The sequence below is a fragment of the Lissotriton helveticus genome, chromosome 10 (genome assembly GCF_964261635.1).
Source record: "Lissotriton helveticus chromosome 10, aLisHel1.1, whole genome shotgun sequence".
NCBI lineage: Eukaryota > Metazoa > Chordata > Amphibia > Caudata > Salamandridae > Lissotriton > Lissotriton helveticus.
The window spans coordinates 1,131,797,026-1,131,810,436 of record NC_136071.1 but is presented as its reverse complement, the minus strand read 5'-3'; the positions used below and the strand labels follow the sequence as shown (position 1 = coordinate 1,131,810,436).

General features: G+C 44.8%; 1 protein-coding gene across 2 annotated transcripts in view; it reads right to left on the bottom strand.

The window, feature by feature from the left end:
• The window catches only part of OSBPL10 (oxysterol binding protein like 10), a 784,850-nt gene that overhangs the window by 252,861 nt on the left and 518,578 nt on the right, over positions 1-13,411 (bottom strand). For both annotated transcript variants that reach the window (XM_078663937.1, XM_078663936.1), the window contains one exon: positions 5,615-5,822. In XM_078663937.1, the coding sequence (XP_078520063.1) occupies positions 5,615-5,822 (208 nt within the window). The remainder of the gene's footprint in view (positions 1-5,614; positions 5,823-13,411) is intronic.

The following is a 13,411-nucleotide window of genomic DNA, read 5'->3' as shown; positions in this document are numbered from 1 at the left end:
GGCTACCAGTCACGAAGAGATGCCAGTTCAAGCAGCTCTCCACGCTTACCAGGCACTACCCAATGAAAGACTGGCGAACCTCTACAAACGAGTGAATTTCCACCAACCTACCAGGGAACTCCACTTCAGATCCCTCTCCAAAGCAGCTACCCAGTGCATCCACTGGGCAAACAGCAGAGGCCACTCCTTCCATCTGGTGGCTAAGACCTGGAACACCCTCTCCCTGCACCGCAGAGCCTCACCATTGGACCAACAGTTCAGGAAGGACCTCAAGAGTCTGGATGTTTAACCAATAGGAACAGGCAGCGTCATCACGCAGCATAACCCCACAGTGCCTCGACATCCTCACAGGTGCATGGCAGTGCTATACTAATCCTGTTTTTTTGATTGATTAATTGAAGGAGGAAGGAATACCACATCTTGGATGCATGTAGCTGGATAGCAGACAACTTACTGATGCAAAAAGTTGATCTGAGGATAACCTGAAGTGGGGAAGCCACGCTGGAGGATTTAGAAACCACGTTTGCATTCCCAGTGCAGTTAGCAGCTTTCTTCTGCAAGCCAAGAACAGCATAAGGAATATTGTGGCATACCGATGACTCACAGACCTCAAACGTCAGCCTGTAGAGAGGATGGGGAAGCTGTTTTTAAGGGATCTCAGTCTCACCAGTGCTTTACTTGTAAAGCATGGGGCAAATGATGAAATGTCTAGCAGCATTAGCAAGGGTAGTAGGTCTGGCATTATAGGGCTTCACCCTGGAATCACTCAAGCACACCACTCATCTGCCGGCACACTTCTCAATCTGCACTCAGAAAGGCTCAGCTCTAATCCTGATCTCACAAAGACACACAGTCCACTCTGCACTCCACAAAAACTCATACTGCAGGCACCCAGGCTCACGTCTCTCTAGACTCAAACAGGCCCAGCCTGAAAAATAAAATACTTGTGCCCACAAAACAAGATATGTTTGGAGTTACAATAGAGAGAGTGCACTTACTAATATTATAAGGGATGCTTCCGGCTTGGCAAAAGCACACGGATTGAGGAATGAATGGATGGAGGGCTGGATGGATGGATGGACGGACTGATTGTTTTTAGTGTGGTGCAGATGGGTAATATGATAGTGTGGAACTGGTGTGTGAAGTGGTCTTCCAGTGGAAGTGTGTGGTTGTCTGGCTCCAGGAAGGCTTAAACTAGGCTGTAATTTAATACTGGTGTGTGGTGTGGGTGGTAAGTCAGTAAGGTGGGCATCAGCAGTGTGCTACTCGCATGTGCTGGAGTGCTGGTAGTGTGCCTTTGGGAAAAATTGGTGATTTGTTACAGCACTGCAATGTGATGCTGAGGTGTGAGAGCAATGCCAAAGAGGTAATGTACTGCATGACCCTGGTAGTGTGGTGTGTAGAATAGTATTGTAATACTGGAAGAGGTAATGCAGCGCCATGATGCTATGGTGCAGTGGTGCAGTAGTACTGTAGTAAAGAAGCTAGTCATGTAGCATTCTGAGGCAGTAATGCAAGGTAAAGAGGTAGCGCACTGCAGTGAGGAGGCAGTACCGTAGCAATGTGGGTGGGCCAGGAGCAGGTAGCATGTTCAAAGTAATATTGTGGTCATGGTAATGCAGCACTAGTGGTGGTAGTAGGACGACAGAAGTATGATTGGTGTACTCAGGGAAGCAATGTTAAGGATTTTAGTGCATTTATATTTTTTTGAATCATTAAACCATGCAGAATGCAGTTTTGTTCTTGATTACGCATATACACAGTGATATTGTGCTATGCATTTTAAACAAATTACCTATGACATGTAGAAATGTGTTTTGCAGACCCTTATAAACAATACCTCGATTTAGGCCTGGCAGCCATGTTTTGCAAAATGGATGTCTTCCCACTGCACATTTCACTGTTTATTTCTACATCACACAGTGAAGCAGAGTCTGCTCTTTTTGATTCCACAATCATTGTTCACTCTTCTCAAAGCAATCTTCCAAGCTGGGTCACAAAATTGTATCTTATGTTAAGGTCCTTCCGTTAACTCACTGTACCCTATTCATTCATAATAGCTTGCAGTTGTTCAAGTGGCTACCACTGCACACAGACCCACCATGACACAGGTCCTCATCATCTCAACGTAGGAATCACCGCAGACCTCCTACAGAGACTTCAAACCATACAGAACGCCTCAGCCAGACTCATCCTCGACCTTCCCCGACAAACCCACATCAAATCCCACCTCAGGCAAGTCTACTGGCTCCCCGTACAGAAGAGATGAAAATTCAAGCTGCTGGCCCACACAAACAAGGCTCTACATAACCAAAGATCCGACTACATAAACCACCACCTGAACATACACCAACCATCGATAAGACTTCGCTCTGTCTCCCTATCACATGCCCAAATTCCCGCATCTACTGAAGCAAAAAGGGAGTTCATTCCTACTCCCATATTGCAGCGAAGACCTGGAACAGCCTCCCCACGCAACTCCACACCATCCCCTCACTTCCGAAATTCCACCTGCAAGAGTCTGGATACCCTGACGGGTGATTAGCCATGCTTTATAAATCCTGATCGATTGATCTACTTTAATTTACCAACTCCAGATGACATTAGCAGAGAGGGCAGAATCAATATTTCTGTAGTGGGATAGGGCTTAGGTGCTAAAACAATATGACGGGTAATAAAACTGTTCTGATTTGCTAATAAGCAGATACATTGCTTCAGGCCATGATGAATTTGCAGTTTCTATTCTTTGGGAACATTTTCTATATAAACCCTTGGTTCTGAGAGTGAGCCAGACGACTTTCGGATTCTACTAGAGATGCTCTGTAATGCTTTATTTGATGAGAGCCTTCATAGCCTTTATTCTGTGCCACAACTTTCCCACTTTGTAATAAAACCTTGAGTTGTATTTCACGGATCTAGAACTCGGTTGAGTGAGCCCTGTACTTAATTGACTGTATTTCTAATATTTTGACTGTTGGCAGGTGCATTACCTCGGGAACACATTGCCACAGGAAATTGAGGTTTAACACAGTCTCCAATTGATCAATCCATGGGAGTTCTGTTGAATTACATTTTTGGGTGGCAAGAATTGCCGGGGGCCAGTGCCCACGGTACTCATCCCAGGAAATACATTGCACATGTGGGGGTCAGGTTCGAGGAGCAATCACAGCAAAGTTTGCTGGACTGCTATTGGCCCATGTCTGCTGCCACATAATTAATGCCCAAGTATGTTTGCTTTTTCATCATACGAGCTCACCAATCAGAAAACATGTTACACTCAGTGTGAAGTTACTTTTTTGAATAGTTATCAGAGCATGTTATACAACACAAATTACATTTAATGTCATCAATCACATGCATTCTAAGAATTGTAAGAAAAAACACCATTCTCTCAAGGAATACCATGATAAAGTATGTAAAAATGCATGTAAATTATCTTAGCATTGGACATCCCATAAAAGACCACAAAAACACAACCATACTCTGAAATTAATTATGGAACAGGAAAGTGGGTTCTGGTACTGGAAAACAGCATTATGCTCCTCATCACTTTCCTACTCCCACCTGTGCTGCTGCCAGAGAAGAACACATACCGTAATTATCTAATTAGCTAAGAGACTTGATTAACAGCATCACAGTGGCATGTGTGTGACCTCAAGGCCAAGCTCCATCCTACAATATCACAGTAGCTTGACTTGATACTTTGTGAGTGTTAATGAACCCTCTCCAGCCAGCCATAGCTATACTGACTCTCACAGCTTTATTAATAAATGATCACAGCTGCTTGGAGAGCAAGCATATTTCGGTGGGCTAAAGAACGGTGATGGATTAAACCCAGATCTGTTGACTGGGTTTGAGTGTTTGATTGTTTCAGATGCTCCGTCCATCACCACCGCCTTTTGTACCACTTTGTTCACCATAAGTTGGCAGGATATGCTCAGACGTGAGTCCCTTGCTCACTTTGCAACTGGATTCAAGCAAGCCGGGCTGAAGAAGGCTGAAATGCCAGAAACCGGTCCTTGGAAGCTTGTTTCCGGTCCAGGGAAGGCATGGCTTGGCATTTTGGGCTGGACTGTTCCCATGAGGCACAGGGTCATACTGATTTGCATATGGCCATGTCTGAACTGGGGTGGCAGAGTGGGCTAAAGAACGGTGATGGATTAAACCCAGATCTGTTGACTGGGTGTGAGTGTTTGATTGGTTCAGATGCTCCGTCCATCACCACCGCCTTTTGTACCACTTTTTTCGCCATAAGTTGGCAGGGTATGCTCAGACGTGAGTCCCTTGCTCACTTTGCCACTGGATTCATGCAAGCCGGGCTGAAGATGGCTGAAATGCCAGAAACCGGTCCTCTGAAGCTTGTTTCCGGTCCAGGGAAGTCATGGCTTGGCAGTTCGGGCTGGACTGTTCCCATGAGGCACAGGGTCAGACTGATTTGCATATGGCCATGTCTGAACTGGGGTGGCAGAGTGGGCTAAAGAACGGTGATGGATTAAACCCAGATCTGTTGACTGGGTGTGAGTGTTTGATTGGTTCAGATGCTCCGTCCATCACCACCGCCTTTTGTACCACTTTGGAGGCCAACAGTTTTCGCCAAATCAAAAGCTGGACTCAAGTGAACCAACATCTGGATGCTGCCACAGTCATTCTCTCTGTAGAACTCCTGAAAAATCTTGGTTCTATTGATCACATGAGGTAAATGACAGCTGTGCTGTCAAGCCAGACCTAAAAATGTGGGTTTCAGCTATGGAGGGGAGAATCTTGTATTGGGATTTTACTTTGTCATGCGTCTGGAATTGTAAGGTGGAGGAAGCAGATCACAGGTGTCCCTCACTCTCAGACACACCGGGGATCTAGAGCTTCACACGGTACAAAACACAGACATATCCACATCTCTACTTCAAAACACTCAATGCAAACTAATGTATTCTGAGCTCGTGATCTGGATGTATTAGGTTTTTCTTATGTTAAAAATCATGCTAGCTACTGAGATTGAAAGGTACATAAAATGCACACTGCTTGATTTGAGACGTGGAATGGATATACAGCACAAAGTCACAGAACTAGAATGTGCATTTCACTCAAACAACCAGCACAGGCTGCTCTTAGAAGCCTTTTAGCTGGTTATGACATTTTCAACACTTATGTTAAAAGGTGAAAGGCTTCTACATGCAAAGAAGCTGTGAACAATCTCCTTGGGACAGAATTCTAAGGTTTTTGTAGGTACGGTCATATATTCTGGGTTTTTCTGGTTAGAAAGCTTGCATTAATTTAAGTCATATAGTTTATGGAATCGAGATTAAGATATCATTAAACTACCTGAGATGCCAATAAACTCACTATGATGAAGATTTAACAATGATTTGTTGGATGAAAGTATCTTCATTTTTGCTATTAAAATGGTGGTCTCTCTTTCTGAGGAAAAAAATATTTTAGCTGATGCTTACATTTTGGTGTATTCTGTGCATTGGTTAGACAAGGTTTTACTACATCAAATACAATTCTGTTAATAATGGTTTCTTGCTTTGAAACCAGATATTGTTAATTCAACTAAAAAAAACTTTAAAACTTTGCCAATATTAGAGGCAGCTTTCCCAGGAGGGGTGGGCCTTACCGGATGTTGCATTCTTGTTCTGCTGTCCCACCTGGTACATGCTCTGCTGTAGCAGGTTTAGGCATTCTCCCAGGCAACTGAGGGTAGCAGCAGAGGTAGCTTTGAGGAGCAGCAAGTCCTGGTCCAAGGCAGAGAGCGGCCCAGAGCCAGGGAGGGATTCAATGGCATGCACAAGGGTTTTCTGCTGTCCTTCCACTTGGCTCATGACCTACAAAGGGAAGACAAGAACACAGAAAGACACAAGGTTAGTGGGTGTGGCATCAGCATTAATGGGAGGTTTAACAAAGACAGAAAAAATAAGATCTCATACTGCGGGCCTCGATACAGGTAGGATTCATTCACACCTGAGCCTACAAACCACGGGTTGTGTCGCAAGGGGTGGTGACCTGCAGGACATCAGTAAGCAGGTCACGTGATGCTCAAATGAAGTCATACATCAATTTCCCTCAATTTAGCCACCTATTCTATAATAGTTAAGTGTGGTTATAGGTCAGTGTACAACATTTTTATTATCCTCCACACCATATAATGCTATAGTGAGGTCACCGGTCAGCTTCACTCATAACATTATCCATACTACAGTATGAAGCTGAAGCAGTCTCACAGGTTAGTGTCCCTCAATTGTAATATCCGCCCCAAGAGAAGATGTTTAAGTGAGATGGTAGGTCACTTCCCTTCAGTTGCATTATTCACCCTAACATATGATGCTGAAGTGAGGCCATAGTCAGTTTCCCTCAAATGCATTATCCTCCATGCAGTATGATGCTGAAGTGAGGAAATGAAATTAGAGGTCATTTTTTTATTTTTTTATTTGCATTAGCCAACCTAACCTATGGATTTGGAGGGGTGTCATAGGTCACTTTCCTTTAATTATATCACCCACCCATTGTAAGATGCTAAAGGAGTGCCCAAGGGGCACATTCACAAAATTGCACCATCCACCCGACCTTATAAATATTTAATGACTATACAGCAAATTGTTTTCCTAAGTGACATAATTTTTAAAAAAATATATTTTTATTGCAGATTCACAGGGAGCCACTAACAAACAATCAGGTACTCCAGACAGTAGCCACAAATAGTGCATCTCACTATCGGCAGATGGATACACGGCCATTTAGCCCACACCCCGGAGGTCGGGCGGCGAGATTCAGTAGAGCGCTGTTGGTGCAAACTTATATACAGTTCTGAGCATTCAATGGGCATTCCGAGCATCTGCTTTTTTCTCTTTTTGCTGGATTCCCCCCCCCCACGCCCCCCCCAATAAACAATAAAACACAGGTTGCATGCCTTCAACAATTTACATACCAAACTCTGCAGCAGTTACACTTCCATTCCCCCCCTCTCCCGCTAGTGCCAGTAATGCCCTTCGCCGTTCTGAGCCATAAATCGCAGGTATCTTACGATATTTCACAAGTTCAGTAGTGTTTGTCACCCCCTTTGTGTAGATGTCCCATTTGTCCTGGTAACCCGTCCTACACCCGTCCAAGGAAGCCCTCCCTTACAGCCCCCCATCCAGCCCATGGTAGTGTCTCCACTTAGACCAAACTCTGCGGAATTTTTTGGGACATCCCCTAGCCTTATAGGTTACCCTCTCGGCTGCCATGTAGAGATCTAGCCCTCTCCTCCATTCCTCCAGATCCGGGGGCTCCGGCGCTCCCCAATGCTTTGCGATGTCCCTCTTCGCAACGACCAGTGCTAGGACCAAAAATATAAGAAGTGGGCGTGTCAGATCTACCTCGGTAGTCATGCCCAGCAGTGCTAGCTTGGGATCTTGTGGGATCGAAGCCCCTAGGACCTCCTCTAATTCTTTGAACACCTGGGTCCAGTATGTTTGTATTATAGTGCAAGACCATATTGTGTGGTAGAAATCCCCCACTCCCTGATGGCATCTAAGGCAACGTGGGTCCTCTACTTTCCCCATTTTGCATAGCCGCAGTCTGTCATAGTAGGTCCTATGGAGTACATTCAACTGAATAAGTCACAGTCGTGACTTGATTGCCACCTCCCGGGGATGCATTAGCACTATTTCCCAGTCCAGGTCCTCCATCTCGCCTACCTCAGCCTCCCAGATGGCCCTGAGTCTTGCCAGATCCCCCAGCATATGGTTAGTTAACGTTTTATATGTCAGGGAGACCACCTTTTCCGGTATCTGCTCTTGAAGGAGCCTCCCCTCCAGAGGTGCATACTCTGGAATATCTGTGAGTGCGATATTTTGGGCCTTCCAGGCGTGCCGTAGTTGTATATATTTAAACTGTTGTGTGTCATGGAGCCCGAAGTCTGACTTGAGGACTTGGAAAGATTTGAGCTCCCCCTTGGCAATTACATCCCCTATAGTAGAGATGCCAATGTCGTCCCACCTTTGGAAACCTCGCAGTTTGTGAAGTTCCGCCAACCACTGGCAATGCCACAATGGCGTCTGCCGTGTGGGCTTCTTACCCCATCCCATGCGTCGATTAGCCTTCGTCCATGCGGAGAGTGTTACGGACGTGGCCGGGGGGAGGGGAGTCCTTCTAAAGGTCCCATAAAGATAGCATAGTAAGTTTTTGGGTGACATTTTTGTTCTTTCCAGAGCGTATGTCGGGTGGTCCGCCGGGGCATGAAGCCAGTCGTTTATTGGCGTTAGATGTTCTGCCCAGTAGTAGGCCTCTAGGTTAGGAAGCGAGATCCCACCACTGTATTGATGCCTCTGGAGCGTGGACAGAGCCACCCTGGCATGCTTGCCTAGCCAAAGGAAGGATCGCAGATCCGCATGGATCCTGTGGAAGACCGATGCAGGTATCGGATAGTATTCGTTTTGCAGGGCATAGAGGAATTTCGGCAATGTGACCATTTTATACATGGCCGCTCTGCCCAGGAGTGTCAATGGGAGCCGTCTCCACCGGTCCATATCTGCCACCGCATTAAGTATGATCCGTTCTAAGTTTCTACGGAACGAGAGGGTCTCACTCATGGTAATATAGATCCCGAGGTATTGGAAGCCTTCGGTGGTTGTCAGTAGTTTTCTGGTAGTCTCCCCCATCAGTTACGACCCCCAGGGTCATAAAGTACGGATTTGTGCCAGTTTGTATTGTGCCCGGCCATCCCGCCATATCGTTCTATTTCTCGGAAGAGCTCTGGGACCGAGGTTTTTGGTTTGGTTACGTAGAGCAAGACATCGTCTGCGTATAACGAGATTTTTTCTGGTATCAAGTCAGCGTCGCTGCTCGTAAACCCGCGAATGTCATTGTTTTGCCGGATCCTGGCGGCAAGCACCTCTATTGTGAGCGTAAAGAGGAGGGGGAAAAGGGGGCATCCCTGCCGAGTGCCTCTCTGAATCTGGAACTCACGCGATAGGGTCCCGTTCACCCTCACCCTGGCCCTCGGAGCAGTGTAGAGGAGCTGGACCCACTTAATGAAATTCGGCCCGAAACCAAACTTATGTAGTACTGCAAAGAGGAAGGGCCAGTGTACCGCGTCGAACACCTTTTCGGCATCCAGGGAGAGGAACCAATGGGGGTCGCTGCGGTCCCTCACTTCTTGTAGCCAGTTATGGGTTCTTCTAAGGTTCAATTTAGTGGCACTATCTGGTAAGAAGCCTGATTGGTCTAAATGAACCAGGCCTGTAATAACCGCTCTCAAGCGGGCAGCCAAGATGGTTGCTAACAGTTTCACTTCCGTATTCAGTAGGGAGATAGGTCGGTATGAGGCGCAACTCTCTCGTGGTTTGCCCTCCTTATAGATTGGGACAATCGCAGCCCTAGCGAGGTCTGGGGGAAGCTCTCCCTCCTCAAAGGCCCCAGTAAAGAGGCCCCCAAGATGGCGGGACAGAAGGTCCGCCGCACGCTTAAAGAGCTCTGCCGGGAAGCCATTAGGGCCCGGGGTTTTGCCCGGTCTCAATCTGGCAATGGCCTCAGTGATGTCATCCACCGTTATGTCCGCCTCTAGGGCATCCATGGTCTCGGGGGGCAGGACCGGTAGGACTGTAGCGTCTAAATACTGTAGAGCCTCCTCTTGAGTGGCAAGGTCACGGGCTGCATAGAATGTTTCAAAATGCGTAGCAAAAGTTTCGGCTATCTCCGCATCGGTGTTGACAGTAGCGCCATCTGTGGCTTTTACACTGTCAATCCACCTCGCCGCCCGCTCTTTCCTGCCGAGCCACGCCAGGAGCTTCCCTGACTTGTCCCCTACATCGTATAATCTGTGAAGGGTGGCAAGGGACTGGGTCTTCGCTTCATTGGTTACCAGTTCCCTGTATTGTTTCTGAGCATCTAGAAGCCGTCTAAGGGTCTCGGTGTCCTAAGTGACATAATTGACCTTAATACCATGGGTGGATTTCTCTACCAGAGATCATACAACTAATGTTATCATGTTAAATTGATGCCATATAGGGCATTTTCCCCCAGTGACGTCATTCACCCTACTTATAATCACAAACCGATATCACCTAGGGCAAATTCCCTAGATTACATCACTCACAACATTTTTATGAGTGTAGTGATCCTCTATAGATGGGGTTTGTTAAGTGGCCACATAAACCCTCCTATATAAGCCCGAAATTATATCACATTCTTCAATTTCCCCTAAATTATGACATTTCTCATGTCTTACAAGAATTAACTGGTGTCCCGTGTGTTAGTATCATGCCCAAAAACATCAGTCTACTATATTTTACAATGCTGAATTGTCATAAAGGAATGTTTCCTACTTTGCAGGATTTATGCTATCTTACAAGAAGAGAACAATAACCCAAAACATTGCTTTCCATGATTCAAAATCACTGCCAAAGAAGAGGAGATGCAATCTTAGAAATGTCTAAGCACAAAACCACTTTCCCAAACCAACTAAGAGGTAATATCCTCCAAGTCATGTATAATTCACATGATCATATACATCTGAAGTAATGTTAATTGGCTAAGATTGACTAATTGAAAACATTTATTTCTAACTTCTAATGCTGAAATGTTCCAAAATAATGGTAAGTACCAGAATAGTCAACAGAGAGACCAATAGAGGGTCTCTTTAAAGCTACAGGATGGTAAATAAGAAATCAAGAAAATGCACTTTGTGGCCAAACTGAGCATCACAAGCTCTGATATTATCCCTTTACATACACTGACAAAAATAACTACGGACTCTTTTTCTTTATTAAATCACAGAAAGCAACAATATTGGGACACTAAGTTCAGTTTGGCAAACCAGTAAAGCATGTCGTATCCATGATATGTAGATATTTAGGGAATTCTGGCCAATAGAAAGGGAAGAAGAGAGAGTGAGATAAAGACTAAGGACCAAGAAAAAGAGGAAAAGCGACAGAAGGAAAAGTTGACAGACTTGTTGTGTTATTGGTTCCATGGAAAGAGCACAATTGCCACAAAGTAAAGATCTGATTGTGTGTGCATGAACGTGTGTCTGTAAGTTTGTAAGAAAGCGAGTTTGTATTATTGCTATCTTAAGAAGGGAACTATGGGACTCTAAAGGGTAAATCATTGTACCATTGCGGTCTATTATTTACAATTAATCCAGATAAATGGTGTCAAAATCTAGTGTAATGTATACTGCAGAGAGACAAACGGAGAGTCATAACACAAAAGGAGTGAAAAATGGGAATTAGGCTAACCCAGATATTAATACAGATCGCAGAGAGGGGATTATATGTGATATAATAAAAGAGACACAGTGAGAGGAAGGGAGAGTGACGTAGAAAAAAGGAAGGAAAGACAGAGTCTAAGAGAAAGAGAACAAAGCAGAATGAAATGTGTGAGAGAAGATAAGGACAGGCAGGGAGAGGCAGTAGGAATTATTGGGAGAGGAAAAGAAAAAAATGGGGGGAGGGGTAAAAGAAAAAAATGGGACTGCCAGAGAGAGACAGAGAAAGTGAAGTTTGTATGTGATGAACTTGGCAAGTACTTTCACTGCATCTTTAAGAAAGTCTATGCGTATACATCTTTAAATTGCGAAGAAAAAAAGCTGAAAGAACATAATTTTACCCTGACAGCAAAGTAGGACAAATGAATGCCCAAGGGCAATTTCTGAATAGCATTGTGTCTTTAAGACAGAGTAGGGCATCCACTATATCAACAAAAAAGTCATGAATCAGCAATTAAAATGTCATCTTGTCAGCAAAGTGAATACATCAAAGAAACCCCACTGGTTCCCAGTGACAAGCTACACATCATGCCACATCCATAGTCTAACTAAACAAGTGTTGTTTGGATTAAGTGTAAGAACTGTATATATTTCAGGTTATTGGGGATCCTTTTCTCAGGTTATGAACAGGACCTGCCTAGGGTCTCTGTCAGCTTTGCCAGCTCTTGTGTCCATGCCTTGATGGAGAAGAGTTCATGCTGACCCTCTGATCAGCCCTCTGTGACCAGTTCTACGTTACACATCTTTTGATCTTGCCAATGGACAACATACTTCCGTATACAGTTGTACTTTCTCTAGTCCGTTCCTACCCTCTTCTTCTTCCCGGTATACACATACCTACCTATCCCACGTTGCTAAATATTGTCTCCATTAGGGATCCCTTAGATGCTTTGAGCAGATTTCACTTTTCATGCTATTGCACTGAAACCGTTCACACCAGGGAAACTATCCCATGCTTAGTAGGTATCATTAGGATGCATCATATGTTTTTATGCCTCAAATCTAATAAAAAACTAGAAAATAAAAAAACTGTATATAAAGTTGGTGAATCATAAAGAATACAGATTTATAACTTTAGTAATACACACAATATATTTGAATTGGCTGAAATAAATATTTGTCACTTGGGACTAAATGGAGCCCTAATTTTTACTCTAGTGGAACAATACTATTTGGTCTTCTTAAGTGCTTCCCTGCTGTCTGCCACTGTACAGTGCCTCCCCTGAAGAAGCTTCATCTAGATAAAAAAAAAAGCTCACATTAGTCATCTAAAGTGGCCAAATTAAACACAGAAAGAGAACAATTCATTATGTGGCTGATATACTATTGTGAGCTATAGTTTGTTATGGGGTGGTGTGTTAGGATGTGTCATGTAGCACTATGCTGTGCTGTTACGTTGTATCATGCTGTGCTGTTAGAGCGTGTTATGTTGCGACATGCTACCTGATGTTTGGTATGTTAAATGCAAATATAAATAGTATGGTGTAAGGAAATACCCCTTTGGTGTTTTGACTCAGAGTGCACTGAGGGCAGCTAACCAGACCTCAGTGCCTGTGCCCTCACCCTCAAACTGATATGTTGAATTGCCTTTTGCCCAATTGGCTGAGTTATCTTACCTGCAAGTCCCTAGTAACTGGGACCCAGGGCATGTAAGTGGGAGCTCCCCCCCCGGGTTGAAGCACTAGCTGTGCCACCTTGGGTGGGACATGAGTAAAACGAGATTCCCAGCCCACCATTTGCAGGCTGAAAGAGCAATTTAACTGCTGGACCAACTTTGGCATTTAAGGCAATGACAAATCCAGACTTCCCCCGGGTATATGTGTAAGCCACCCCTATGGCAGGTCTATCGAGTCCCAAGACAGGGTGCAACATATCCCACGGACAGGACATTCAACGGTATACGTTTTGACAGTGAAAATGCAGAACTGTGGAAAAGCTTGGTCGCCAAATTGGCAAGTTCAGAGTTACAAGGTGACCCCTCAGCCATGCTAGCTAGGACCAAAGTTGGTCATCCAAAGTATCAAGCAACTCATTATATTAAACCCGACTTGATATTCAGGTAGAAACTAATGTAACAAGTTGCAGTGTGCAACTTTAGCAAAGTTGCCACTTTGTTGCCTTCAGTTCCCTGTGTCCATACTGGGTGCACATGCAGTCCTGCAACCGAGA